This window comes from Mya arenaria, chromosome 13 (assembly GCF_026914265.1).
Source record: "Mya arenaria isolate MELC-2E11 chromosome 13, ASM2691426v1".
NCBI lineage: Eukaryota > Metazoa > Mollusca > Bivalvia > Myida > Myidae > Mya > Mya arenaria.
Window position 1 is genome coordinate 19,719,595 of NC_069134.1, and position 26,520 is coordinate 19,746,114.

Sequence of the window (26,520 nt, forward strand, 5' to 3'; positions counted from 1 at the left end):
GCGCTTTATTTCCATAAATTACTCTTGCCTTCAAAGTTTGTCTTTAATAGTGAGGACAACCCCCCAAAAAAGGATCGTTAATTTAATGGTGCATAGTGTTTACAATAGATTGGATATTGAGCGTGGTGGAGCGGGTGGCAGGGTTATAGATAAGCGTAGTGTCTCGTACATAGCCAGAGCAAACTGTCACCGTGATTGTGTACACATTCTATCAGGAGAGTCCTGTGCATGTGCTTATTGATCACAAATTACAAAATTACGTTATAATATTGAAATCTTATACGACGGAGTATGTCATTCTCAGTTTACTTATTAGGGCGAAAATTGAAAAGTTAGTTAATTGTTATTGTGAAAAACAGGATTTATTGTGTAGTTATAATTTTGGAAGAATTTTATCTGTGAAATTATGATTTATCAAAGTTTGGATATTGGAGTGGCTTGTTAATATTAATAATAATGAAGAATTAAGGAAGAAATTGGATATCTGTGTGGGTTAAATTTATTTTATGGTTTATTAAATGTTTAGTTTCGAGTTGGATTATCTAAGTTTTGAGTACATTGTGAAATAAAGCCAATTAATTCATGGATTTGAATACAAAAGGTAAGTTTTAATTAGATTTTGATTATTATTATTTTTTCCTTATAATAAAATGTGTTTAATGTATAGTGAATGTGTGTATTATGATATGTCCATAGTAAACTGTGATACCTGCAATATATCTATGTATAAATATGAAATTTGTTAGTAATAATAACAGAAAATAACAGAAAACAATAACTTGTAATATTAACAACAAATTTAAAAGCATTTTATTTTTATTTTTATCACAGAAAGATCGAAATTTAATTTTCATCTGTTTTTACCCAGTACTTTTAAATAATGACATTAATGTTAATGATTTTTTACTGACATTAGTTAACCATTGAAAGATGGTCAAAAGATAATTGTCTTCAGGTATAAATTGTCCGTTTCTTGTGACATTTAATGATTGAACATTTATGTATAATGTTGTTTCTTTGTAGCAATATTTCTCTTAGTTCAACCAGAATCTGGATGAACTGCTAGCAATAATTCTTAGTGTAAACTGTTTTTGTTCCATTATGATTGTACTCATAAATAAATGTCATCCAGATATACATGTTCTATTAGTCAGCTTCTGGAAAAGATATATAGTCAGAAACAGAATTATGTTCGGTTTAATAAACTTCTAATATGGTTTGTCTACAATGTTTATTTTGCCTGACGTTTTCTGATTTTGTGCAGGTAATGAAGCTGAAATTGCCTGTGAAATAGTTTAACAAGCAGATGCTATCACATGCCTGGACAATTTGAATCTTTTGATGTATTTGTGAATTTGTCACAGTCAGTTGACCGTATTAATGTTGCCATACATTTTGCTACTTTTAAATCATTTTCCTTCAAGAAATTTGAATATCATTATAACTTCTAAAGTCTATATATGACTGTGTGTGTTACAACATATGTGTTTATATTTTAATATTCTTGGTAGAAATTGTACATCAAACATCTGTTACAGTAAACTGCTATTCTGCTTTGCTACACTTGAAACAAAAAAATAATTTTATAGCAATATGCTACCTATCCAGTTCTTACTACTGCTTATACTAAATGTAAAATATATATAAAATGTTCTGAAGTCGGCATGTAGAAAAGGGGCATCTTTAATGATTTATGTGTTGTCAAACCATAATTGTTTGATACTTTTAATTTTATTCTAGCCAGTTTGTTGAACCAGGGTTTCCAATTAGTTGTCTGTCGATAATCAATCAAGACATTCAGTGGGTATTGAATTAAAAAAACGTCTTTGACCCATGTACAAAGGTAGGTTTAGTTATGGCATATAAATCATTTGACTTATTGTTTTGTATTTTGAAATACTTCTTCAGTTTTATATTGGCACTCATAAGTTTATTTAATACAAAGCTATTTTAATGAACTTAAATATTTCAATAGTAAATACTAATCTAGCATAAATTTGTATATAACAATATATCAGTCTTTACAAGATTAAGTCAGATTAATTTTTCGATTTTTGTATCCAATTAATTTCTAATATACTATTTTTCTTATATAGTATAAGATGTCTGACCTTTGAAAATATTTGCTGAGTTGATTATTTAATTTAAGTATTTTTGGTATTGTTCATTCGGAAGATTAAACCGAATGTCTTGGCTGTAGGTTGATACTTGACCATTAATGGTGGGAATTTCACTTTTGTGTTGAATATCAATGACTTATAGTCCTAATCTTTATGTAATTAGTAGAACCATGTCTGCACTGTCCATTCTCTTTCTTATTACAACCTCGACTTTTCATCTCGTCTGATTAAAAGATCATGACATGATAGGTGTAAACTGTTCCATCTCTAATCAAAATATTTGAAATATAAATTGAATATGTAAAATATCATGCCAAAGCTTGCAGTCAATGTTGAAGATACACATCTCATTGACAAATACAATGATTGTGAAACTTGAAATATAATTATGATGTACCATAGTTTGATCGAGGTCCTTGTAATGTAATCAACTATCTTATACGCAATGTCATGGTAGTTACGAAAGTTGGCTTATTTTTTCCCCGGTTTTAAACATATTTTATGTAACATTGTTATGTATAATGTTAAGTATACTATATATTGTGTTTGCTACACATAAATCTGACTGTGTTACCTACACTCTGGCCAAGAGTGACAGGAATTGCCCAATGGTCTGAAGTTTATTGGAGTTTGCCACTTTTGTGTCAGGTTGGAGTTCAATAATTGTCGGTGAGATATCCAGACCATTTCAGGATCATAAGAGTTATGACAGGTGCTGGTTATATTGTCATTTAATACTTGAATGTTGTGATCTCTGTAATACCTAATGTAAATAAAATTAGCGGTGGATTTCTTGACCGATTGACAACTAATTGACCGTGGAGGGAAAGTTTCATGGTATCAGATATTTTATCTTGTTAAGTGAACTGGATTAAAGTTGAGATTTATACTTTCCAAATATTGATTCTGTACATTTTGCTTGTATAAAATGACAAGTCATAGTAAAGATATGTAAATGTGTAGGTTTAACCGCTGGTAAAGAAGGAATCTCAGTTTCAAAATATGTTTTGCCTCAAGATTTTGGGATTGACAATGCTGATTCTTTCATTTTGAGCTTTGACAATGTTGATTTCTTTCATTTTGAGCTTTGACAATGTTGATTCTTTTATTTTGAGCTTTGACAATGTTGATTTCTTTCAATTTGATCTTTGACAATGTTGATTCTTTTATTTTGACCTATGATGAGGTAGTGTAAGAGTTGTACTGTCTAAGATCCGTTGTCATTTCTGTTTAAGGTAAGGACTATTTGAACGTACATTCTACGTAAATGTATCAAATCATGTTAAATATTTTGCTTGTACCTGTCTCTTTATAATATTTTAGAAACTCTTCAAGCCCTGTTTGCTCATTTTGTATGGGTGTGTTTATGTGGTCTGCCCTGGCTGTTTGTTCAAGTTTGGCCTTTGATCGTGTGTTTGTTAAAGTCTACCCTGTTTGGTCTGTTTTTGACTCTTCCCACAAGTCACCCATGTTAAGGTGTTTTACAAATCTTGAGACCTTGTGGACGTAAGGTGAACTTAGGGTTGGCTTAGTTATTAGTACTTTCACTATAATTGTAACAAATTAACACTAAGGTTAAATTTTGATATTTTTGAAACACAAATATTTGTGTATCAATATCCATTTGTTATGCAAGTATTGATTGTTAATGATATAAAGCATTAATACGGCTGTGTTTTCTTTCCTGAAAGATAACCTCTTTGTCGACATTTCCCAAACTTTGCAAGGTATACTCTTTAAGTACACAATTGGTTAATACATTTCCATAGAAAGTTGTTTAAAAGTCACCGATGCTTTGCTCTGCTCCTCAGGTTTAGTGACTGTTCTTGAAACACCCTTCTGCCTTTATAAATGGTTGTACTATACTTTTACAGACTGAAACACAGGCATAAAATAGCATGATACTGTTGGCATAAAAATTGTTGTTTTGCACAAAATTATACAAAAATTTAAATTCCGACCAAATGTGTAAAACATGATGACTGATGTTGTTGGTAAACCACATGACCTATACCATGGTGCTGTTTTGCAGGATGAGTGATGGCAAAGTTTGTGAAGAAGTGCCCGTGTCTGCGGCCAAAGATCGAGGAAGATGTGCGCTTGCTCGACTACCGTCACTGCAGTCTGCATGACGTCCCTGGGGAGGTGTTCAACTTTGAACGTACGCTCGAGGAGTTGCTTGTCGACTCCAACCAGATACAGGATCTACCCAGGGTAGGGTATTACTTTAATTGACATTTCTTAGGTTGTTGGATTTTGAAGGAAAATAGTTGAGGTATTCTGATAACTTTGTGATGTCAGCATGCTAAAAACCTGAACCATACCTATAAAGGTGTTCAAGTTATTCACATGAAACTTAGCACACATGTTATCAACTATAATACAGACATGTAAAGATTCACTGCACCATTTCTGGATTTGATTCCAAACCCTTATATTTAAGTATTAAAGGCCAAAAAACAACAGTGGTGAAGTAATTTTGGCCTCAAATTTCTTTAGCCTGCAAAGTTCAATGAATATTAGAATACTTTTACCTTTTATTATAGCTTTGCTCCATTTGACTACTGATAATTAGTGTATACCGGGGTATATTAGTTTTGGATCAATTCACAAGTTCTTTTCCGTTTCTAACTTTCACTGCTTGAAGCTTGAATTGTGTCGGTAATCATCCAGATGCATCTTTTTCATTGTAATTCAGAAATATACATATTATTTATTTTTACTCAAAGAGTACAATTGATGGTTGATTTATGCATTCTGTTATGTTAGAAAATATTGATTGCTTAACATTGCATCGTTTAACACACAATTTACTGTAAATATGTATCTGCATTTGATGATGTACGATTTGCAAAAAAGGAAAGCTTTTTTATAAAAACAGCTGTGTCAATGTTAGAAAAAGTTCTTCAATGAGGCCTTTGTATATTCTTTTCAAAACTGTTGCATTAAACATCATTCATTGATTAGGTATCATGTAAGCAGCAATGGTGGTTGAAGGTCTGGATTATTACTGATAAGGAGATATGACTTCATGGACAAACTCAGTTATAACTCAAAACTGATGTACACACATACATGGGTTACTCATCACATGCATATTTACCGTATTGAAAAAATGGTGGTAGGTTACTAAGGCTCTTGAGGAATATTTCGAAGAAATGATTTTTCAGCATTTTTAGCAAAGGGACACACATCACACATAAGGGCAATTGTCTTGTTGGTAACAAGCGTTGTATATATGTTGTATATTTATATATTATGCCAATTTTCCTATTTTCAGCTGATTTCCTCCTTTTTTGCCACAACACTTTAAAATTAGAATTGTTGCCTTTTATTTGATCTTCACAATAAATGATTTTTTGTATATAGTGTGATGGAAATACTCATATTTTGAACTGGTTTCCACTTTCTTTACAAATTTGTGTTGGCATCCCTGTATATACTGATATAAGGCATTGTATATATAAATATACAGCTACATGGTGTAATATTGCATGCAGTCCTTGCCCTTTGAGTAACGGTTTCCATGTAAGTGTGTGATTTTTGCAGGTGCGAGGCTGTTTATAATATTTTATATGACATAAGCCAGATTTGGATTACAGATTGATGCTAATTTGCATTCAAGAGCAATATGATAGCTGCCTTTGTTGAATTAGGTGAATATTTTGTAAACATCGCAAACTGTGGAATAGATGGAAGACTGCTTTATAATTTTGAGTAATGCAACACACACTATTCTTTCCTGTCAGAGTTAAGTTTGAATTGAAAAGAAATCAATTACTGAAATTTTATTGATCATGATTTCTGTAATGAAGTAATTATTTCCAATTGAAATTTGAATCGGATATAATTGAACTAATTTCGTAGTTCAAAGATTGTTTACAGAGAGCTTAATAAGAAAAATGGGGCCGAGACCAAAGACACCTCTCAAGTTTTACCTTGGTGTGTAAGGCGAACAAAACCATTAAAGGATGTGGGCTCCTGATATGAAAAATGTGGGCTGGTTTTAACAACTGATAAAAAGGCTTGGTCTTATGGCAGAGATTTGAAAACTAAAGGGTTGGATACTTCAAGGATTAATAAAAATGGTAATATGCTAACATTTTTTTCCCTTCAACTTGCTTTTAAACATAACAAACTCTTTCCTATACCATAAATAGTGCCACCGCCCATCAGTATACTTGAACAACACTGTAGCAGAGCATTGAGGATAGCAACTTTGTCTTATACGACTTGGGTGGAATCAAATTCTGCTGAGTAACAGTTGACACATGGCCTTATAAATGTGAAGGTCTAGAAGATGATCTGGCCCAGTTTTTCCACAGATATTAGATCCTTAGCGTTTCCTAAATGATGTACCGGGTATCATTCACTATTTTGATGATGGTGCACTTGCTGACACTATTACTATAAACCTGTGCCCTAATGTTCTACTAAACAATGGTTACACACCATTAATTTTTCCTGAAAATTTTCAACAAGGTTTTTTCAGTGCTATAGGGTGTGAAAAATCACACAAACAGGGCACATATATTGGGACAAATGCAGTACTTTGTAAACTTGATAGGTATTAAACTGAACGAAACCCAATCATGTCCCTGTTTTATGGTATTGTTTTACAGGTCCAGTGTAAAAGTTATATATGCTTTCTAAGTTTACAGTCTGTTGACAACGCCGCAAGTAACAATTAGCACATGAATAATAAATGAATCTTCTTCTTACATTATTGAATATTGCTAAGCTTTAATTGGATTTTAACAGGTCTAACAAGATTCTTAAATAGCCTGTATTATTTGACGTGGTAAATAAATGATATGGATTACACAATCACGAAATTGGCATTGATAGGACATGATGACCAATGTAGATAATCATTACGGGATATTGGAAAGTAGAAATTGAGTTTAATTAATCATAAGTCAATCAAACATAGCAATATGTTGTATTTCTGCAAAAAAGTGGTAACATTGGTACAAACGAGTTATATCGAGTTTCGGGGGTATCCAACAATGGCTTCTTTCAGGTAGTTTAATCTTGGCCAAAATGGCATAATAAATAATATCCATCTCTTAAAAGGTTGATTACATTTTAACTTAGAAGCAAAATCTAGCTAGGTAACTTTTTGGTAATAGTCTGTGATGTTTGTGGACATATAGCTGATGGCCTCATGTTGGAAACTCTTGGGATACTTGGGGTTTACGCCTAGCTTGTATTTGAACCAAGGGGTCTATTGGAATGCCTTGTATGGCACCTGGACCCCATCTTCCTCTTTCTGTCTGTTCTGTTTTGTTGTCTCCATCATAAAAGAAACCCTATGAAAATAGGTAAGGTTGATACTTCCATTGATTTCTTATCCTGATCACAAGATCTGAATTACATTTATAGTATTTATAGTATTTATAGTATTAATAATATAGACACAGACGTCTTTTAACATGTACAGAGGTTTGCTTAACATGGATCTTGACTTTTGCTCAGAGAAGAAGGAAAAAAGAAAGGTTGGGTAAACTTCTGTTGAATCTGCCTTGACATAAGCAGGAAATAAATGAAATACATTCAAAAGAATCATTCAATAATGCCATTACATTTTAGGTTAGCATTTACATGCTTATTGTGGGAACATAAAATTTAATGAATTCATATATTTACGCCAACATTAGGGATTTGTAAAGGTAATTCTGTTAGAACATCCTGTCATATTCCATGATTAATTCGAGATTGCTTTACAAAGCTATTGAAGCTCAATGAATGGGATTTGAATGAGAGTGTCTGCATCTTTATATTGAAATGCACACAAATCCTCTAACTGGATTATGCAAGATGAGATGGAGCATTGTGCAAGTCTCCTGCAAACTTTAATGAATAAAGCCAAGAAGCTTTAAGTGTGTGCGTTGCCAAATATGAATTTATAATTGCACAGACTTGATCAATTATTTAGGAACAAACTTTAAATGTTGAAAAAACTAATATTAGAGATAAAAAAGGGGTATAAAGAACTGAACAAGTACAAAGAATTTTTAAAAAGTCGATAATGTTTGAATTTATGACTCAACTATACATTGCTAATACTGATTAAATAAGCATTGTTTTAGAAACGGTACATTTCAAAAATTAACAATGAACTTCATGTACAACAATGCCCTCGACTTCACAGGTAATTTCTGTGCTTACAGGGCTAGCCGAGTGTAAAAGGTACAACAGAGCATTTGTTCCCGGCTATAAAACTAGTAGAATGGTGGGACGTTCCTTCCCTTAATAGGAATATAACATGACGCCGGTGCAATTGTGTAAAAAGCAAATCGATTAATCACTAAATATTGTACTTCGAATGTAGCCTTTATCTGTATAGATTTATAGATTATCCAAATAGGTTATTGCGAAAGCATGCTACCAGAACAGGCCTTGTTAGCTGTTGTAAAATGTTATAACCTGTATAAGTGCAGAGCTATTGACAATGCACGCACAGAACGATACTTGAGATTCAGAACAGTGTGTTGATAAAGTGTTTATCGTTAAATTGAGACTCTAGTACAAATGATGAGTACCATCAGCCATCCTGATTAGGCCCCCTGTCTCTATATATGTCTCTCCAGCCTGAAGAAGCTCTTGTTTGATTAGAGGAGAATATCACTGATTTCCAATTTGAAGTACATGTATATGTGAGATTGTCGGCCAAAACTTTTATCAGAGACATTATACCAGGTGTTGTTTTTCAAGAAAATAGGTCGAGTTATTGTCATTAGCCTTGGTGATGTTAGCGGTGGAGACAGGGAAAAACAGACAAGCAGTGAAATCCTTTTGAGAGACAAGAACAAGTATAAACAGCAGTGCTCAATGTTTTAATATAAGGCAATACCTATATTAATTATCTTTGGCACAACACCTATGTATATAAAATAAAATAACAGATAAAATAGTTCACAATGGTAAAAACAAGTGAAACTCGTCTGTTTTTTTGAGAATATAGGTGTACAGTTGAACCCCCGTTGACTCGAACTCAAAAGGGACCGGCCAAAATACCAATTCGAGCCCACTAGGAAAAGGAGCTGAGTGAGTTCATGCTTACTGAGTTCAACTGTAATAAAAATTTTTTTTATAGTTACGTTCTCATGACAGTCCTGCTGTTTTCTGAAAAAGAATTTGATTTAAAGATGCAAATAAGATGCAATGGAAACAAAGTTATTTAAATAAATAGGCATCAGTATTATTTGATGTGAAAAGAAATGCACTTAAATTTAAAAAAAACCACTCCATATCTCTCCTTCTTTGACTGAGTTTACTTTAGCATGGAGTCATTTATCGGACATGACAGGTTTTAACTATGATTTTGAAATATAAGTAAGAGGCATAGCGGCAATGTTTACCTTGTTTTTTACCCAAATATCTCAAAGCTGAGCACAAACATAGCTCTTCAAGTCACCAGCTATCTCCGACTGTCATAACGCTTTTGTAAAATCAATTTTTGTTTGATAACCATTTTGAATATGGGTTTATACTGTTTGAACACACGTAACCACAAGGGTTCATGTGATATGGTGATCGATAATGAACGGCAGATATATGATTGTGCCGGGTCTTAGTTTCAAATTTGAGTAATATTCTTGGTCTGATCTCAGCTGTTCCCGGGCAGTGCCTGTGTTTCATCTTCAGAGTCTTCAATTTTAACCTTCTTTATCTCTTTAATAAAAAGACTTAACTGACTAAACTTATTAGAACATTTACTGTATTTGTTAATTATATTCAAAAAGATCTTGTACAATAAAATCATTCTTGAACAAACAAATGTTTTGTATAAGTCTATACAATAATAGTAAATACATTCAATGACATTTTTGCCCATTTATCCGCTGTGACAATAAATATTTCAATCAAATGACTGTCTGTTCATTATTTCTCTTTTAATAACAGATTTTCGGATTGAATACCTCAAAAATGTTAAATTTCTAAAGCTGAGCTTCTCAAAAAAGGCGTTTTGACCCAAGTACATGTTAGGTTTAGGTCAATAAATCGCTTCAATGGAAGTTGAAAGGTTTCAATCACAAAAGGGATTTACTCACAAAGTGGCCATTATGAAGACAACCTCCTGTTGTGGCATGTTTGCTCATTTTCGTGCAAAAAAAACCATTAAAAAATTGGTGTAATCCAACAGTATTATAAAGATTGAACTTAGTTGGCCATCATTAAATTGAGTAAAAAAATGGGCTGACTTGTCAATATTCTGGCGCATGTTGGTTCACTCCCTCTGTAGATTGTGACAAAAAATTACCACTGTGGTGCAATGCAAAAGACTGTGTGACAGAACATTGCCACTGTTGTATAACGCAAAAGACTGTGTGACAGAACATTGCCACTGTGGTGCAACGCAAAAGACTGTGTGACACACATTGCCACTGTGGTACAGGGACATAGTCTGTTTGACAATTTAAATGCCACTCTGGTGCAGGCGCGTAAGTCTGTGTGGCAATATGTCCCTGTAAGTCAAAGTAGCTGTTGTATGGCTGTTGCTTCTGCCTTATCTCTTCTGTTACTTTTCCACTTTGTTGCAGGTGCATAAGTTTGTGCGGCTAGTCAAAGTAGCTGTCAGTGCAAATGTAAAACTGTTAAATAAATATGATGTTGCATTCATAATTATCCTCTGAACTGTTTCACCAATTTTTTCTTCAGGAGCTGTTTTACTGCCATGGTCTGCGGAAGTTAAGCCTGAGTGACAATGAGATCAAACAGATCCCCGCAGCCATTGGACACCTTATCAGTCTGGAAAAACTAGACCTCAGCAAAAATGGTAAATAAATGCTATGGGCACCTTAGGTCTCTGAATAGTGTTTCCTTTAAGGTATCTGACCCACAACTATGTCCTTGTGACCCCCATATTATTTTGGTATCATTTGAAAGGGTTCAATGTGCAGAAAAAGAAAATGAAAAAAGTAAGAGAAAAATTGCAAAATAGGTTATTTCACACCTTTGGTGTCATTATTTATGCATTAGTTATCAGGAAGTAATACTCTTTCAACTGACACCAGGCATCAAAATTCAACATTATGGCAAGCTAGCTTTTTTGTGTGTTGGATTCCTTAGATATTGTTCTGAAATGTTTTGATTGATTCTTTCTGCATAAAATTTGAAATTTGTATTTGAATTAAAACTGAAGCTGTTGCATAAAAGGTTTATTGTTTCGCGGGGAAAACTGTAGACTTGAGATGGAATAGCTGCATGGTAAATTCTTGTGAATTAATGTTGAAGTAAGGTGGGTAAAATGAAATGCGTAATTACTGTATAAAAAAAGTCCAAAAGGAAATACATGTTCACTTTGTAGGGTGTTTTTTTTCAAGCTTTTTATGTATCATGGGCAAGGGCCCTAAGAACTGTGAAAATAGCTACAAAATGCCTGAAATTGTAAACTAATCATAGTAAATAACAAGCAAATAAAAGAAGCATTTAAGCCCTGGGTTTGAAGAATTTTACGAGTCTTAGATTGCATTTCAACATATCCAAAAGTTATAAAGAAATAGAAATAGAAAATTATAGAAATACAAATTTTTAGTCCATTTTTTTTAACCTTTTTGAATTATAAACGGGGCCAAATTTTGGTCCCATTTTTGGTAAAAACACACACCTGTCATGCTCATTACAAATGTGGCTGTGTTACAGGTGTGATTGACATCCCGGAGAACATCAAAACCTGCAAGTACCTGCAGATCGTCGATGCCAGCGTCAACCCCCTCGGAAAGTGAGTTGTAGCGCTGAATAAGTATATACACTGTTTTCTTTCTATGATTCAAAATAGAAAGCGCTTGGAATTGTTGACGATTGTGTATCTAAGGCCACAAACCTGTTTGTTTTTTTCACTTTTTTAATGTTTGAGTTTCTGCTATTCTGGTAACATTAACATTTAACTGGTTTACAACAGTCTTTTAAAAATGATATAATTAAGGTAAAATGTGCATTTAGAATAATGTACACTAATGCATTGTATACTTAAACCAATTAAAAAGGGTAATGTATTAATGATGTATTAACGGGTAGTTAAAGAAATGTTTGCTGACATTGATTTCATAAGATAAAACATATTATGAGTAGCGGTTTTGAAAGGATTTTGTTACAAACTGATAAGCTACAAGGGCACTGTAATATATCAGGATTGTTCAAAGCCATTATAGGCAGTGATATAGCAAAATTACCTTAATTACAAAGCTTTGAAGTACTCCATTCAAATTATGTTAAATGGTGCCACATTAGTGTTTTGAAAATTTAGAAAATTTATCAAGTAAGGTATTAATATGGCATACTCTTACCTATTGGTTATATTTAATGCAATTTGTAGCGTATATTATTTTCATGGTTGAATGTTTAAAGAAGCAATATTTCAATATTTCACTCCTGCAAACAATCTGTACCTGTTTTCAATGAAATTTTCAATGATGCATACAAAAACTGTGAAATTATTTTAAATTGATATTACTGAATAAAATTTACAGGGTTTTGGTCAATAATTTCCGCTATGTCTAGCAACCATATTAGACATCGGCATGTAATCAGTTTGGAATAAGTAAGTAGAAACGGATCACGTTTCATCTTTGATTTTTCCGCCGTTCATAACAATCAGGTATTTTGGGTATTAGGAATTAGCCCCTCCTTAACAGTATGACACATTGATATGTTTTATTGAAGCACTTCTTAGATATATTAGTGTTTTATAAACGTGTAAATAGCAGAGATAAAATGTAATGACTACTGTCTCTTGCCAATTTTTGATTAAATAGATTGTAATGCAAAGAATTATCTCGGGAAAGAAAATGAACAAAAAAAATGGTGTAATGGTTTATTTGTGTACCCAATTAGTCTCTAAGGGACAATGTTGTGTCACATTCAAATATTTATTCATACAATTATTAAGGGAAATTAAATGCAGTTGATTTCATATTGGGGTAAATAATTTTTCAAGCCAATTTATAATAGCAAATTATATTTGGTTAAATTGCAGTTCTGTTAAAATTATGAAAGCTACATGAAAATGTTGCTCAGGTGTTCAGAAATACCCTGACCCTTTTTTTGTTCTCGTCATTATATTCAATTGACCAATCAGCCATAAAAAGTACTTGCAATGGATGTCTTTTTAAAGCTGCACTCTGACAGACTTACCTTTTTTAAATTTTTATATATTTTTTTGCTTGGAATTAGCCAATTTTTGCGTAAATATCTGCAAACCAGTGACGTAAACTGCTGACAAAAAATCAGATCGCAGATTTTCATATCTCTGTTTTAGAATTAATGTTTAATGGCCAAAAGCATTACTAACGGTTTCAGAAAAATGCATTAAACATCAGTTTTTGAACTTAAATATGAAAATCTGCGATCTGATTTTTTGTCAGCAGTGTTATATTACTGGTTTCCATGAATTTTCGCATAAATTGGCTCGTTCAAGACAAAAATAAAAATGTTGTCAAAGCTTTCAATCTGTGAGAGTGCAGCTTTAATACAGTTTATATTATTAATTCAGAATATTTAATATTAGCCAATCAGTTAAATCGGTATCACAGCTTCTGTTGTACCAGGTTAAAATTGATAAATATCATTACTAAATCACTACAAAGATTTCAACAGATAGATAATCAGAGACCATTAGCTAGTGTTATGTTAGCCATTAAAACGTCAAGAAAATTGATACAAATTTGCAGTTTTCTTTTTGGTGTGACTCTTTGTACCTCGCTGTTCCTTTCTTTGCTTTCATGCGGAGAAAATTGTAGTATTTAAGGCGATTTGACATTGTGAATGAATTCAAGCTATCAATAGGCCCCCATTTAGCTAATTAAGTAAACATTTAAGCGGGTAAGACTTTCACTTTTTAAGACCACCTAGGTATGTGAGAAAAGTGTGCTATTGTCAAGTCAGCTTGTCGAGAGAGCCTTGTTTGGACACTTTGTGATAGTAGCTGAGTTCAGATGGTCTTACTCTGATATGTTTAAGGCTCTGAGTTTTTTCTCATATTTAAATCACCATGGTAACAAACTGGTTTAAGGGATTTGTAGCCAGTTTGTTTTCCTTTTCTTTCAGTGTGAACATAAGTAATGTCCCAAGTTTAAGCCCATCTGTGGTAACTCCTTAATCTCTTTTAAAAATGTTTCTGAATTCAGTTTGCCAAAAAGGCTTTGTGCAAAATTCCAAAAGAGTTGAGATATTTCCGTCAATTTAAAAAAAATGCATATATATAAATTTCATCATTATTGCAATATACTGAAGGTACACAATTGAATTAAAATCTGTTTTAAATATCATTTTATCAACTCCACATTATTTACACAATTAAAAATTGGAAGCACATTTTAAAAGTTTAATTTATATGACAATATTTGGAATCCTAATTGACAAATTAAAGTTTTGACATCTGAATTAACTATAACAATATTTCAAATATCGAAATTTCAATCCTTATCTGATGTTATATGGAAGGCATTTATATGATATGTTTTTAGGCCTTGGTATTATAACACGGTAAATAGATTGGGTTAAATATAAGATTTATTGATAAATATTTCCCTATAGAAAATTCTTTATTAATGATAAATTTATGTGAATTTATTTTTAATGCCAAAATGGTTTGTCACATATTTCTTCATATCAAAACTATCTGTAATTTATGGGTCAACAGAATGTCCTAAACTCACGTTGCTAGTAATTTGGGTTGCCAAAAAGATTGTGCTAATTATCCCATTCTAGGTTTAAGATTCCAGACATATGCAGCATTTTTCTGTGCAAAACTTAAGGTTTGCCAGAAATAGTAAATAATTAATCCCATTTATGAAGACATCCTGATATATATTTCAGGTTGCCAGAAAACTCAGTATTCATTTCCAGTCTGTATTGATGTTGCCAGAAACACTTAAAAATACATTGACTGTTACATTCCCTGCAATATACTAGGATGCCAGAAATTCCTGCTGTATTTCAGGTTGCCAAAGCATTTTACCAGTCATTTCCCTGTTATTTCAGGTTGCTAGAAACACTTACATATATTCTTTGCTATATTTCAGGTTGCCAGAGGGGTTTGCCCAGTTGCCAAACCTGACACAGCTCTACCTGAATGACACCTTCCTGGATTACCTGCCTGGAAACTTTGGCAGGTAAGAAAACAATTTAACATAGATGTAAAACATTGGTCAGACTGTTTTCATCTAAGAAAAAGCTTGTCCGGGATCATAAGGAAGTCTGTGGGTAAAAAAAACTTTGCTTTATTAGACTGCTGAAATTTCAAACCATATTTGTTTTTTTTTTAGACTAGTTCTATTTTGTATTAAGCTTTTGGCACAAAGGTATTTTAATTTGGAATTTTAACAGTATCTGTTGTATAATAGGATTTACAAATAAAAAAGTACTTTTGTGACAGTAATAGTCTTGAATGCATATTTATTCAATTGTCTGCAACCCCTGAACTTAGCCGTTAATTTATACCATATTATGTTGCAGTGCATTGTCAAAAAGAAATGTGCAGGTTATAAAACATCCAATCAATGGCAGATACTTGTAGTCTGCTTTCTGTACTTGTAAATATCCTTATGCCGTCGAAATTCCAAATTAGCATGATTGTATTTATTTCATTGAGACAGTTGTGTCTGTCTATAATGTTCTAACAAATATCATGAGCCAATTCTAATTTTAAACAATGTGCATGGTGGGTATTAATGTACTAGACTTAGGATAATAGTCTTCTCCTCTCCAGGGTTGAAAGCCACAAGGTTCTAAGTGAAATTAAATAAAGCGGCAGATAGAAAATTTTGTTTTCATACCCTCAAATTCTGTTAATAGACTTACAGAATTACAGCGGATTTGCAGTTGCGATAAGGAAGAAGGTCGTATGAAGGCTGTCTTGATACACAGACATAAAAGTAACACAGAAGTGTGTATGGTTACACGTGGAAGAGTTATAATGGAGTGCTAATTGTGATGCGAAATATATAAACCCTTCATCCATATGATCCGGGCTCTGTATGCGAGATGTTATATAAGAAGACGTTACATTTACAACCCTATTTTATGGCTGTTAAAAACTATCCTGTTATAATGAACCTAAAGTGGGTCTCAAGCTAGTGATAAAATGTTCTGAAGTTTCTGAACATCTTTGTCTTTATGCAAGAGTAGAATCATAAATTGTAATTTTATGTTGTGTTCATAAAACCATTTATATTTCTTTTACTTGTTGAAGCATATTTCCTCAATCTTTAATAGCTACTTGAATATTTTATAGAATATATGATAAGTGTTTTTTAAGTAGTTGCAAAATGATCATTATAGCTTGCGTGTTTAGTCCCTCAAAGTATTTCCCATTGTCATGTGCATCAACATAATTTTTGAGCTGTGAAATCCAGTCTGAAAATGCCTTTATATACTTTTATTTTGGTTTACTGTCCATATACTGTTATAAGGCAACTTCAAATGGCACTGCTCATCTCAAAACTAAGTCTGTATAGTTACGACTTGATGTGGGGCCGTAACCAGAACTCACATGGTCAAAGGTCTTGACTGTATGGTAGATGTTGCTAACTTTGACGATTGCTGTTGCAATGATTTTGTTACCAGTGCAGAACGATGCACATGTGCTCATTACTTTAACCCACCAACATTTACTTTGCTTGCTGTGTTTCATCACCTATTTCTCTTAACTGCCAAGGGTCCTTGTCTTTCAATTTAGAGAGCAGTGCCAACCTTTTGAACACGTGCCAGCTTTTTTTCTGGGGTCAAAAACTGTGGTATCTAAAGGGCCTAAACATCTCACATTTTCCATTAAAGTCAAATACACCCCTGACAAATTTATCCCTGATGTGTTGTTCCCTATCTCTTCTACTGTATGTAGCGCATCTTGCTCTTCTATGAAACTTTAAAGTAACAATATCTTTGTCAGAGTCTGCGGAAATCGCGGACCAGGTAGTTGCCATCTTTAACACTCTTCCTTCCTTTCAAGAAAACTATGGTTTTGCATCTGTGTTGTGCTGACAGATGAATCCCTCCTAATATTTTTTTTTCTATATTGATTCTACAGTTCTACTCTCTATTTATGTGGTTATCTGTGATTTTGCAGCCATGTAACCACTTCTATTAAAACGTCCTCTAATGTTTTCAATTTTTAAATCAAACTTAATAGTATTCAGGAGAAGCAGTCTTTCAAATGAAATAATAACTAAAGTCCCTTTGATTCAAGTTATTCATCTCCATTAAGTATTTCAAGGGGCATGATGTTCAGTGATTGAATGCGGCTACCCCACAATGGCAACTATTTTTGTAGGCTTTGGGCCAAGGGTCAGCTGATAGGATCATATAGATAGTGGAATGGTAGAAATACTTCAGTTATATAAAAAATACTGAATTGATTTGAACTGAAGATATGTGAGGCTTGTGCTTGCCACTAGAGAGATATCATCACAAAAGGTTAATAGAGTTAAAATTGTACTTGTAATAATAGAAGTGGGTTCTGTTTAGTTAAAACTTTGGTGATACAAATGTTGACTTCGTTGAGGAATTTTCATGACATCCGCAAAAATGGGACAAAAGCGGCATATGGGGGATCCATGTTCTATTTCTAGTTGGATTTTTTTGCAAATATTGTCATAGATTTGGTGTTGTCAGATTTTGGTGACATAGCCTTTCAAAAACTGTAACATTGGCCATGTACAGTTGGGAAGATTGTTCTTTGTTCGGACATTTGCTTTTAAAATCAGTAGGGAGTACCTTGAAATAAAAAACGAATGACTTTGGAAACAATTTAAAAAGTGGTCTAAGCCCCATAACCCTGCTTTAGGCAAGAATTTCTCATACTCAAACAGATTCCTGACTATTCTTTCAGGATTGATTATTATCAGCTGTTAGAACCTGTTATTTGCATGAAACTTATATAGTACACATTTTACCAGTGACCATATGTTATCAAAGCATTACTGTAACTCTGAATATGATAACTGTTGAGTTATTTCCCTTGCTAGACTCAGGAAAGCAGACAAGTGTTGCAACAGTTTGGTGCTCGTGTCTGTTCTATAAACTGACAATTCATTTATGTATATATATTTGCCTGCTGAAATGTTTTTCTACCAATGTTTACATTGTTCAGCATATTTGTGGCTATTACTGTCAAAAGTTGGGATGTGAATAGAAATTTTTATGTTTATAGAAAATTTTCTTATTCAGTTTAAGTTGACATGTCATTCATGCAAACTCTATGGACTATACTATTATACTCCCTAATGCAATGTAATATGACAGCTTTTCATAATCAAATGGTAGACAGAATATGCACAGTTTCTTATCGTTAGCAAATCAAGTCTCTCCTACTAAATTACAAATTCTTATCATGACAGCGAATGTTTTCATTTAGGGCTGGAATAAAGTAATTGATTTCACGTAAATTCACTGAGCATGCAACGTTATTCTAATGTTGACAGTGCTATATTGTTGGAGATGAGCCCTGTCAATCAAACCTCATTAAATAAAGGTAACGTCCAAGGTAATAAGTGCTTTTCAAATCTCTGCTTTTCAAAATTTGTTTTTTTATTCGCCTTTAAGTAATTCAACTTTGTCAGATTTCAAAAGTTGTAGTCTGCTTTTGTAAGCCTTTGTCAACTTTTTAGAGAAGAACATTTTGGGTAAGCCTGCGCACATGTTACAAATTTAAGTCATATGAAGCAAAGTCCTCAAAAAACTAGTTTTTACTTAAACATATTGCATGTTAATATCATTTAGGAAGTTTATTTTACCATATTAGGAGTTATCAACTTTAAGAAAATGATTGGCCATATATAATCTTGTTCTCTATTCTTAAAAGGCTAGACATAACAACTGTTACATTGTTAACAGCATCCCGGATCAAATATTGAACAGATTAACACCGTTTTATGACTTAACACCGCTCTGACGTGTTCCTAGGGTCATGAAGTTGATTGATCAAGTTAGAAAAAATTTGTATGCAGATTTGAGTAAATGGGGCAAAACATTTGTATGCAAAGCCATACTCTTGATAATGAAATTCTTCAGGTTTAAAAATGGATCGGGAGGGAACCTAACAAGCCTAGGTAAACTTAATATAAAACAGTTTCCTGTTTGCACACCTTGGTTTGTAGAATGTTTACTAAAGGTTCCTCCTCTTAAGATCACTTCAGTGAACATTCATAGCATTCGAGTACTTCTTTTAAAGGGATTTCCATCAATTGTTGGTGCACCTTATTTCCAAGTAGTTCTCATGACCGATCTGTAGTAACTATGGAATTATCACATATCTTTTAACTTCCATAAAAAGCTTTCTTAAAACAGAATCAATTGTTAAAACAACAAAAAGACAACACAAACTTCTGTATTAACTATTAATAAACAAAGTCAGGCAATCTAAAACAAGTTGACAGTTTGAAAGAAACAGCTACATGAGTGTTTAAAGCAGTGCTTTGATAAAGCTTTCAAATCAACAGAAAAAATGGCCGCTTTTCATGATAAGGATATGCATATTTTTTCCCATCTAAATGATTCAAATAAAAAATAGCTGGTACCAGCATTAATATCATCAGCATCTATCCAGCCATCCCTTTAATGGAGACATGAGAGGAAACACTAACATTTGTAAGGAGAAACTATTCAGTCTAGCTCCATTCCCTTTGTGTGTTTCAGGCTGACGAAGTTGAAATTCTGAGATCCGTGAAATCACCTGAAGACGCTGCCCAAGTCCTTCTCCCGGCTCGTGGAACTGGAGAAACTCGATATTGGTCACAACGAGTTCACAGAACTGGTAATGATTGGATAGTTGTGATTGCTTTGGAATGATTATTGCAGAAAAAAGTGACATTTTATTGCTAGAGTCAAACCCTGAAGGCTCGAAATCCTTGTGACCGGCGAAAAAAACTCGAGCTTTGAAAATTTCGAGCGAAGCGGGAAATCTTACTTTCAGTTTAAAGAGATCGGTCCTTAACATTCAATTCGAGCCAAGCGAGTTCAGCCAAGGGGTTCGACTGTATTATGTAGTACATTGTATTTATGTGGCCATGCTGTGCAGCAAAGGTGAGCATTTTTGGGAAAGAAAGTCCGGCATCATTGCAATGTTACTTTTGTATCTTAATAGTAACTCTGTTCTGGTAAAAGAATATAAAGGCAACTTAGCACAACTAATCACCTCTATGGATTATGGAAAACCCAGGGGCCTGTTTCAATAAAGATGCAAGTCTATCTTAGTCATGAACAGAAATTTGTCTTATAACTCATGGTTTCCTTATTTTGCTACACATTCGTGTGTGTTAAACTTCAGCCAGTATTAGAAATGAACACAAAAGTTGAAAAATGAAAAAAATAAAAACACAATCAACTTGTTGACATGATTTAAGGGTATTGAGATTACAACAAGATCCTGAAACATGCCCCTGGTCTCTAGCCTAAAGGTCAAGGCCACACGTAGGAGTGAAATAAATCCTGAATTGATACGTGATAGTCCTCTTTTACCACCTAAATTAGAACTAGTTATAGAAATTTTAGATGATATTATCAAATGAAAAACAAAATATTTAACTGAATATTGAACTTACAAACTGTTTCAATGACTAGTTGTGTGTTAAAATGAGTGAAGCTACCTAATGCCATGAGCTAACATACATGTTTGTAATTCAATGAATCTGTATGAGATTGTTCCAAATTGTTTTAAAGATCTTCAATTGATGCTTGTTTTTCAGCCTGATGTGATAGGAAGCCTGTCAGCGCTGCTGGAGCTATGGTGTGACCACAACCAGATACAGTCTTACACCGGTAGGTACCCAGTGTCTGTACTCCTTCTGTGTACACCCAGCGTACATTGGTCACTGCCACTGGTACTCAGTCTTTAATATTTAGTGTTCAGGGTGGTCTTGTGGTATGGGTGTCCGCCTCTAACCCAAGAGGTTGTGGGTTCTACCCAGGACACGGACTCGCGATGGTGATTTTAAACAGTATCATTTTTCTTCACAATTGAGCCCAACATCAGTATACCAGTAGGTCCTGGTACTTATTGTATACATGTCATACTCTCAAAAGCCACAATCATGCCAGCTACATTTCTCAAAATTAATCTCTTGCTGTTTTTTATAGTTAGTTTAAAACACGGGGGGTTCTCAATCAGAGGAATTTACAATACATTCTGAAGTGCACCATGATGTTGCAACTTGCTTCGAAATTACAAATTTAAGAGGCTGCAATAATGACATCTGAAATTATTCGGTTGTATATAACATTACAGTTGAAATAACGAAAGTGTATCCTTCCTCATATTGTTACCACATCATGACAAATAGTGAATTGAAGAGTTCAGCAGCACAGGGCCTGTCACCCCCTCTTTAACAAGATGATATATAGCCAGCCATGTTGGTCTTTAACCTGTGTCGACTGGTGTAACTAATCGTGAACATTTAAATTCACACTTTCTTATCTTATGATTTGGATAAGATACGCTTCTCGTTCACAGGGAGTTCTTATACCCTTATCGGAGGATTCATTTATAATTCCCCTGTTTTGACACATATTGTACAAGGACATGGAAACATTCTTGTATCGTGTTGTGCCACCTTGTGCCAGGTATTCCCTTGTCTCATGCAAATAATGAAATCCAAACCCTTTCAGTCCTACAGCAGATATTATACATTACATTTCGCTCATTCAGCAAGATAAATTATGTTAATTATATTACAATTAAAGTGGAATATATTACAGATTATCTAGGTGGCCTTTATGGTGGTAAAATTGTTATAAAATCCATTGAAATGTGACAAAAATCTAAAGTTGTGTAAATCTTTATGATATGGAATTGTATTTTAATGTTAGTTGATCTTTTTAAGTGCCTGTTTATCGGTAATTTATTATTTTGATAATTTTTTAAGTGTTTTTATAAAAAAGGCGTAATTTCTTAGTTATGGTTTATGGCATAAAATGGTGTACATTTGTAAATTTGATAGGATAATTGATTCTTCATTTTTAACTTAAATTTAATAGAAAAATGATACAAATATAGGTGTGAAGTAACATTAACCAGGGTAATTTTATTACTATAATTATTTCCTTGGCTAAGTGACTTTATGCCTGTTTTTTATGATCCTAGGAAGTTATTTTATTGATTTATAATAAGACTAAGTTATAAATATAAAAACAAGAAAGAACAAGCAATTGAAAATATGTTACAGTAGTTTTCTCAAACAAAATTACTACAGCTGTTAAATATATAAGGTTGCAAAGTATTTATTTTGCTATGCATACTATTTATTGTCATCTTACATCCCAGGAAAAAAGTTAATGTGGCCCTGCTTTGATTGAAATTTAATAAAGCGTACAGAGTGATTTACTACTGTACCCTGTGCAAAGCTTTATGGGTTTTCTTCATGCCAGGTTTCAAATAACACATGACAATGTCTTGAGAGTTTATAGATGGTGATGATACGCAACCAATTAATTATTGCGTTTCAAAGGGATTGACATGCAGATATGAGATACAGTCTGTCTGTATGGAAATTGGAACTCAAAAAGTGATTATTGTATATGGTATATTGCTGTTATAAATTTGTAAGGTATTTTGAAGCTTGAAAGTACTGGAATTTAGGGCACAGGAAAATAGATAATGAGTTACAGAACAGAACATGCTCTGTAGCAAAATGTAGACAACATTTAATATAAATGAAGCCAAAATGATTGATCTATCCAGTTGTTTGATTGTATATGTTTAAAAGAAAATTGATGTAAACAATTTGCAACTACCCTCCAAGAGAAGGTACAGAATGTTTACTTAAACACCTTGTTAAAAATGAAATATACTGGTAAATGTATAAATGTAAAAACAGTATAGTATTGGGGGAATAAAGCTCTTACTCGAAAAATATAAATTTTGTTATAGATCTAAAAATTTCTTTATACATTCCATTTTAGACCATAGGAAACCTGAAGCAGCTGATGTTTTTTGATGGCTGCAAGAACTGCCTGCAGAGCCTGCCCCCGGAGATAGAAGGCTGCGTTTCATTGGCTGACCTCCATCTGACAACCAATCAGATCACAACTTTCCCTGACTCCATCTGTAACCTTAGCAACCTGACTACACTCAAAGCAGACGACAACTGTCTCACATGTTTACCAGATAACATGGGGGAGTAAGTAGAAATCTTCCAAAATCTGAAAATGCTTGCAAACTTTTGTAGAATTCCTACTAAAGTTGTTTTTTTTCCCATGGCTATTTTCATGAAACTTTTATGACAAATATTTCCCCTCCAAATCCTATAATCCAAAGTCTTTGCTAAGTCTAAAATGTGACTCAAGTAAATTTGTGAAATCAGGCATTGTCTTTTTTGTGCCCCTAAGGTGTGTATATTAAAATTGCCCAATCTGTCATCCCTCTGTTTTTCTGTGTCTTGGGTGCAACTTTGTCATGCATGGAGGGATTTGAAAATAAATTGGCATATGTGTTATGTGATGTGTCATGTGCAAGACCCAAGGCCCTACATTGCCTCTTACTTTGACAGTGCTTGACTGAAATCTTTATATATCTATGATCGTTCCTTCAAACTCTTTGAGTTTGATAATGGTTTATACAGAATAAATCTAGTGTAGAATAAAAGAACGATTATCAAATGTCATAACATTTTAGCCAATAATTTTACGATAACTTTTCTGTATAACTGTCAGATCTATTATGTAGAAATGTCTGCTACCAAGTCCATTCTTTATTTACTGGTGTTGTAAATTGCAGACTTCAGTCCCTGTCTGAACTGAATGTGAGCGCCAACACTCTGACAGAGTTACCTCCACTCTGGGCCTGTTGAGATACCTCCGAACCTTGTACGCTGATGACAATGATCTCACATATCTTCCTGCTGAGGTGAGAACATGCTTAGCAAACATTTTAAAATCAGTTGTATTTATTTAAATTTTTCTGGCTTTGATTGATAAATTTTTTCTGTGGTTTGATTGGTTTAGTAGACTAACCATACTTTATACTAGATAATTGTGTCATAAGATGATAATATGATCAACTTTTTGCAATCAATGTTTGTACAGACTGTAAAGACTTCCTTTAATAGTTTAAAAATATTGCCATTGTTATTTACAATGTTACCTTTGTCATCTCCAATGTTCCCTTTGTCATTAACATTGTTATCATTGCCAATTTCCCAGCTGGGCAGCTGCAGTGGTATAACAGTGCTGTCTCTGCGTAGTAACAAGCTGACATATGTGCCGGACGAACTGGGCCGTATTCCCCGTCTCCGTGTCCTCAACCTCAGCACCAACCAGCTTGAGTGTCTGCCTTTCACCATCACCAAGTGTAAGGAGCTTCAGGCTCTTTGGCTCTCGGAAAACCAGGTATGCATCTCCAATGTGTCATGCTAGATCTTACTTTATTATGTATCATCTCTTAAGGAAGACTACTGGGTCATATTCCAAGTTCTCACTAATTGTGTCCATGCAAAGATGATCTAGGTTATTTCATGTCAAATGTACTCCTTGCATTGTTGCAGACACGCCCACTGGTTCCTCTGCAATCAGACCATGAGCCTGTGAGTAGGAAGATCCTCCTGCTACCTCCTTCCACAGAGACCCCCGCAGGACTCTGGTAAGAGGGGCTCCCACGCTTTACACAAACTTTTTCAGTCTAAATCAAAGCAGCATTTGCAGGTTCAGATTTTAATACAGGTGAACCGCTTGTTTTGCATCGTTTTGAATGTAAACAAACCCAAATGCATTAGGGGTGAGAGTGCTCATGTGTCTTCCTCTCACCCAAGAGGTTGTGCTTGATCCCCACCAGGGGTACATTCTCAGGCCTCTCAAAAAGGACTGGTTCATATGCTATCAGCTTTTGTCACAATTAAGCAGAAATAAATAAGTATGACAAAACATTTGGCACAACCTGGTGTACACCATTATTGTATAAAATTGAAGTTATTTATTATAGGAGTTTCAAGAAAAAAGGGCAACCTTTATAAAGTTCAATTCTAGTTGGCTAAAAAGCAAATGCCAAAAACATTAATATATTGGCTTTTTGGAAGACTTAAATTGTACTTGGAAAAAACATACATGTTTGAATCTATATATACTGTGATGTTGTTACAGGGGAGGGTGGTGACACGGATAGTTTCCACGCATCCATGTGGGACGAGGAGCGCAGAGACAGACAACAGATACACTTTGAGTTCGGGGATGAATCAGATGTCGATGTGAGTATTTAACATTTAAATTCTAGTTTTTAAACCTCAGAATTTCCAAGGTTAGACCAATAAATACCATTTATCAGAGGTTAACTATACATCCTAAATCAGAAAAGTGCAGCGGAGGTTTTTTACCTAAAATTTAGGACGCATTCATATTCCCAAAAGTATTTTTCACAAATATTGGCCTCAAAATTCACAATCCTGAGAATAATATAACATTTAACACTAAACAAATAAAACTAATATATATGTTGAAAGGCAGTCTTATCGCTTAAAATTATTCAAATCTATGATCTTAAAGGGGGCTTTTGCTTTGCTTCCTTTTTGAAATATATTATGGTTAATTCACAATTAAAGTTGTTGTTTTTTGCTATTTTTCGCAATCCTAAGGGCCCTAGCCCCATTCACAAAAAGGTGGGTGGAAAAACTTGAGTCTGAAATACTAAACACCATCTTATGGTATTGTAACAAGATTCAGTATATTCTAACTCTTTAAACTCCTGCTAAAGTAGTGAGATATAGCTCAACTGTACCTAAAAAATGCTTCCTTCTACTTCAGGGAAGCCTTATCAGGCAGCCCACTCCATACCCAAAAGAAATGCGGGAGAAGGCTCGGCATCTGAAGAACTTGGCAATGCGCCAGAAGATGAGCAGCGGTGTCAGTCAGCAAGGGGAGGACAACGCTGCTTATGAAAAGGTAACCTACCCTGAATCTTGATTCTCCAAGGCTTACTCTGCAGAAGATTGGCTCATAGGTTTCTCCCTTTTATGTTGGTTGTAGGATCAGGGGAAAAATCTCATTTCATGGAAATTATTTTGAAGCACAAATATTACAAAAATCAGTACAAAAAATCAATATGAACTGTCAAAATATGAACTGTCAAATATTTACTTTAAATGCTAGCATTATCAAGCGCTTGCCACATTTTGCTGGCAACCTCAAAAAACTATGAGCCTCTCTAATGATTATATTCTAAATATCGTTTGGTAAATCTGAGTTCAACTCTACAAGCCGTTGTCATTCTTTTCCCATCAGTCTGAGTTCGCTTTTGCTTTCATTTGCTTATGACATTATTTCTAAATGTAATATATAAGTACCTGTAGTTTTGATGCTTGTAAATATTGATCTTTTCCTTTATAGCGATATGTCTTTAAGCTGGTACAGTCAGTAAATAATTGACTATATGCAGATATATGTTTTAAACATTTTGGAAATAAAGTTGAAATATTTG

General features: G+C 33.8%; 2 protein-coding genes and 1 long non-coding RNA gene across 3 annotated transcripts in view; all 3 read left to right on the forward strand.

Moving 5' to 3' along the window:
• The first annotated feature begins 142 nt into the window (after window positions 1-142).
• LOC128215096 (leucine-rich repeat-containing protein 7-like) lies at window positions 143-21,446 on the forward strand. Its single transcript, XM_052921818.1, is given in 8 exon segments — window positions 143-601; window positions 4,153-4,334; window positions 10,785-10,902; window positions 11,769-11,847; window positions 15,149-15,238; window positions 19,758-19,875; window positions 20,807-20,879; window positions 21,346-21,446. Coding segments are annotated over 7 exon segments (753 nt in total). The 5' UTR covers window positions 143-601; window positions 4,153-4,160.
• A 1,577-nt stretch (window positions 21,447-23,023) lies between these two features.
• LOC128214241 (uncharacterized) lies at window positions 23,024-24,657 on the forward strand. The gene is made up of 4 exons (XR_008257888.1): window positions 23,024-23,236; window positions 23,833-23,961; window positions 24,258-24,443; window positions 24,599-24,657. It is a non-coding gene; the product is annotated as an uncharacterized LOC128214241 (long non-coding RNA).
• A 1,776-nt stretch (window positions 24,658-26,433) lies between these two features.
• LOC128215097 (ovomucoid-like) overlaps window positions 26,434-26,520 on the forward strand; it is a 1,763-nt gene continuing 1,676 nt past the window's right edge. The window contains exon 1 of the mRNA XM_052921819.1: window positions 26,434-26,447. Coding sequence (XP_052777779.1) covers window positions 26,434-26,447 — 14 coding nt within the window. The remainder of the gene's footprint in view (window positions 26,448-26,520) is intronic.